Genomic DNA, 4,278 nt, shown 5'->3' on the forward strand with positions numbered 1-4,278 from the left:
AGGGAACGGTCTTTGCGGAAGGCGGAAAGGGGTGGGGAGGGAAATATATCCCTGGTAGTAGGGTCTTTTTGGAGGTGGCAGAAATGTTGGCGCATGTTTTGGTTTATGCGAAGGTTGGTAGGGTGGAAGGTGAGCACCAGGGGCGTTCTGTCCTTGTTAAGGTTGGAGGGGTGGGGTCTGAGGGCGGAGCTGCGGGATGTGGACGAGATGTGTTGGAGGGCATCTTTAACCATGTGGGAAGGGAAATTGCGGTCTCTAAAGAAGGAGGCCATCTGGTGTGTCCTGTGGTGGAACTGGTGCTCCTGGGAGCAGATACGGCGGAGGCGGAGGATTTTATCTCAAAATTGTTGTGTGCTGAGGAAGGCCATTTGGTCTATTGTGTTTTCACTAGCACTCCGAATGAGCAGTATAACAGTGACATTCTTTTTTCCATAATCCTGAACATTCTTTCTATCGAAATAATCATCTAATATCCTTTCGAATGCGATGATTGAAACTGCTTCCACTGCATTTCCGAGCAGTGCGTTCCAGACCCAAGCCATGCTCTGCATAAAAATGGTCCTTTTCCTTTCATATTTGCTACTTTTGCAAATCAATTTGTGTCTGTGCCCTCTTTGTTTCATACTGAATGCAGGGAAAGCCAGAATCGCAATACATTATGTATATTGCTTGTACTGTTTTGAAACAATTTAATTTGTCCTTGCTAACAGTTCACTGAAGATGTTGACCAAATCTTCTGATGTGTTCCTTTCTTTAAATCAAACAGGAGCTTTACACATGACCCAAATCTAGAGCCTGTGGGGATACCACCCATTATTTGCCCAGTAATGGGTCAACATATTTCAAACCAAACTCCAGCAGTCTTTAACAAATTGCCGGATCGAATGATGAAACATGCTGCCCTGGTGAGAGAAAGTGGCTTCCTGACATATGAGGAGTTTCTCGCCAGAGTGGCAGAACTTAACGAGATGTGAGTTTTGTACGTTTGTGAAATGTCGCAAAATGATAGCAGACTTGTGAACACATTTTATAATATGATGTTGCTGAATTTGAGAGTACCAAACTCCTCTTGCTTACAAAGTACTTGAATTGTAATTTTAAGCTTTTTTTTGTTTCACTTACTTGATTGTGGCTTTTTGTGTGGCTCTTGACCCGAGTCAGGAAGTAAATCATTTCTCAGTAGAGAATCAATTAGCACAAAATGTGGCCACTCGTATTCTGTTTTCCATTGTCCCTCCATGTTTATACCATTATTTTCAACTGCTGTGCAAAGCAATTATGTTATTGCCTGATATCAAATTGTTTGCACCCCCTGCAATTCTTCCTCCAAACAGCAACTGTTTGGACATTTGCAGATGTTGGAAGTGCTCCTAGGAATGATGGGAAATATTAGCATAATAACTAATGTCCCAGGGCAAGTACTCCAATTTTGTGCTTTTGATTGCATGTTTGCTGCATCAGGAGCAAATATTAAAACTCAGGCAGGTTGTGCCTGATTTCCCACATGTTTAAATTGTGTGGTCAGAAGGCTGGATATGCTCTGGATTTGTTTGATATGTGCTTCCTCGTGTGAATTTCCTTGTTAAGAGTTTGAAGTTGAAACAAGACCTGCATGTTTTCTCATCCAAATTTTAGAATATTTTGTTATTATTCTGCTGCTCTGCTCTGGAAATTATTATTCTTGTAAGCTGAGATCAGCCAAAAAAAAATCCTTTGAACATTTTATGTTGAGGATTTATTTTATTACCTACACATTGCCTTGATGTGACAACGTAGTCACACTTGATTATAAAATATTAACTCATACCAATATTTAATCTCTACTTTTGTAACTCCACATTCATTTCCCCTTTGAGTGCATTGAGATAGTTTTCCGCATGGTGCAATATGAATGCAAGCTGTTCTCAGTGATTTAACGGTTGTGTTACATATTTTCTGTGCTCTTCTTTCTATTTAAAATGGGAAATCCCTTGCAAAGATATTAGCCACTGGAACATATTCTCAGATTCTCCACTAATGAGGCTCCTGAGCTCACCATAAACCTGCATCTCATTACAGACACCACAAGGCAAAATAAAAGCAGGCTATTTGCCGACTGGTCTTTGTTGCAGAAGGACCGACTTGCACTTCACTTAATTTCCCGTATTGGTATTTACTTCTATGAAAGTATTGTTGTTATTCACATTCTTTTGTTTCTTTATCATTAGCACCAGCTGCAGTATGCGGAAAGTCAGGAGGCATGGGATAGAGGGAAATTTGGCCAATTGGATAGAAAACTGGCTAACCGGTCGAAGGCAGAGAGTGGTGGTAGATGGTAAACATTCAGCCTGGAGCCCAGTTACAAGTGGAGTTCCGCAGGGATCAGTTCTGGGTCCTCTGCTGTTTGTAATTTTTATTAATGACTTGGATGAGGGAGTCGAAGGGTGGGTCAGTAAATTTGCAGATGATACGAAGATAGGTGGAGTTGTGGACAGTGAGGAGGGCTGTTGTCGGCTGCAGAGGGACTTAGATATGATGCAGAGCTGGGCTGAGGAGTGGCAGATGGAGTTCAACCCTGCCAAGTGTGAGGTTGTCCATTTTGGAAGAACAAATAAGAATGCGGAATTCAGGGTTAATGGTAGGGTTCTTAGTCAGGTGGAGGAACAGAGGGATCTTGGGGTCTATGTACATAGATCTTTGAAGGTTGCCACTCAGGTGGATAGAGTTTGTAAGAAGGCCTATGGAGTATTATCGTTCATTAGCAGAGGGATTGAATTCAAGAGTTGTGAAGTGATGTTGCAGCTGTACAGGACTTTGGTTAGGCCACAGTTGGAGTACTGTGTGCAGTTCTGGTCGCCTCACTTTAGGAAAGATGTGGAAGCTTTGGAGAGGGTGCAGAGAAGATTTACCAGGATGTTGCCTGGAATGGAGAGGGAGTCGTACGAGGATAGGTTGAGAGTTCTCGGTCTTTTCTCGTTGGAACGGCGAAGGATGAGGGGTGACTTGATAGAGGTTTATAAGATGATCAGAGGAATAGATAGAGTAGACAGTCAGAAACTTTTTCCCCGGGTACAACAGAGTGTTACAAGGGGACATAAATTTAAGGTGAAGGGTGGAAGGTATAGGGGAGATGTCAGGGGTGGGTTCTTTACCCAGAGAGTGGTGGGGGCATGGAATGCGCTGCCCGTGGGATTGGTAGAGTCGGAATCATTGGCGACCTTTAAGTGGCATTTGGATAGGTACATGGATGGGTACTGAATCTAGGTTAGACGTTCGGCACAACATCGTGGGCCGAAGGGCCTGTTCTGTGCTGTATTGTTCTATGTTCTATGTTCTATGTGCTTTCCTCACCTTACAGTAGATTCCCATTCTTTTCATGTGAGGCATTTACATTTTTTTCTCTCACTCCAAGACCAGTGAAGAAATTCCAGAAAGATGGGGTTCACTGCAGCATTAAACTTACTTTTACCATTTTCAAATTTTAAACTTCTCATTGCAAAAATGACTAGTTAATAAAATAACCATTTAAAAGGTTAAGTAATAAAGTAATTTATTAAGTAAGAAAACGTTTTTGCCTTTTCCCTTAAGAAAAAGAACAAGTAGACAGATGAGGCCCCAATCAGTGTAGCAGGTGTGTACTGTGGTTGAGCTCTAGCTTTAGGCTTAATTAACACTGGTGGTGCATTTGGCAGAATTTGTATAACGTTGGACGTTGAAAACAACTTTAGCTTGGGTTTCCTCATTCTGTCAGCTTGCTTTGTGGATAGGATAGGACAACCCAAAATAAATTTTATTCTCATTATTTTCACTTGTGATATCCCAGTGCATTTAAAACGCCCTGTGACTTGTGTTTCGATGCTAAGGACAGGGGAATGTCAAATCTGTCTGACTTCATTTGTTTGAGGCTTTGCTTATTTCAATTCCCTGTCTCTTTGGCCAAATATTTACTGGCAGCCAGATGATCAAAATTTTGGTGTTTAGAGGCCAACCGCCAGTGCCAAGTCAGAGAAGAAAATGTTTTAACAGGTGGACGATGGGATGGGGCACCTTTCCTCTGACACCTCCCTCCCCTTCCTGGACCTCTCCATCACCATTAATGACGACCGACTTGACACCGACATTTTTTACAAACCCACCAACTCCCACAGTTACCTGGATTACACCTCTTCCCACCCTACCTCCTGCAAAAATGCCATCCCATATTCCCAATTCCTCCACCTCTGCCGTATCTGCTCCCAGGAGGACCAGTTTCACCACAGAACACACCAGATGGCCTCCTTCTTTAGAGACCGCAATTTC

At 42.5% G+C, this 4,278-nt stretch overlaps 1 protein-coding gene across 4 annotated transcripts in view; it reads left to right on the forward strand.

Moving 5' to 3' along the window:
- Positions 1 to 4,278, forward strand: part of rnf141 (ring finger protein 141) — a 41,234-nt gene that overhangs the window by 10,450 nt on the left and 26,506 nt on the right. For 3 of the 4 annotated variants that reach the window (XM_043705691.1, XM_043705690.1, XM_043705689.1), the window contains exon 2: positions 767 to 970. In XM_043705691.1, coding sequence (XP_043561626.1) covers positions 828 to 970 — 143 coding nt within the window. In that variant the 5' untranslated portion in view covers positions 767 to 827. Of the gene's footprint in view, positions 1 to 758; positions 971 to 4,278 lie in introns of all 4 variants that reach the window. The other variant, XM_043705692.1, reaches the window with a different exon arrangement.

Source organism: Chiloscyllium plagiosum, chromosome 16, assembly GCF_004010195.1.
Source record: "Chiloscyllium plagiosum isolate BGI_BamShark_2017 chromosome 16, ASM401019v2, whole genome shotgun sequence".
NCBI lineage: Eukaryota > Metazoa > Chordata > Chondrichthyes > Orectolobiformes > Hemiscylliidae > Chiloscyllium > Chiloscyllium plagiosum.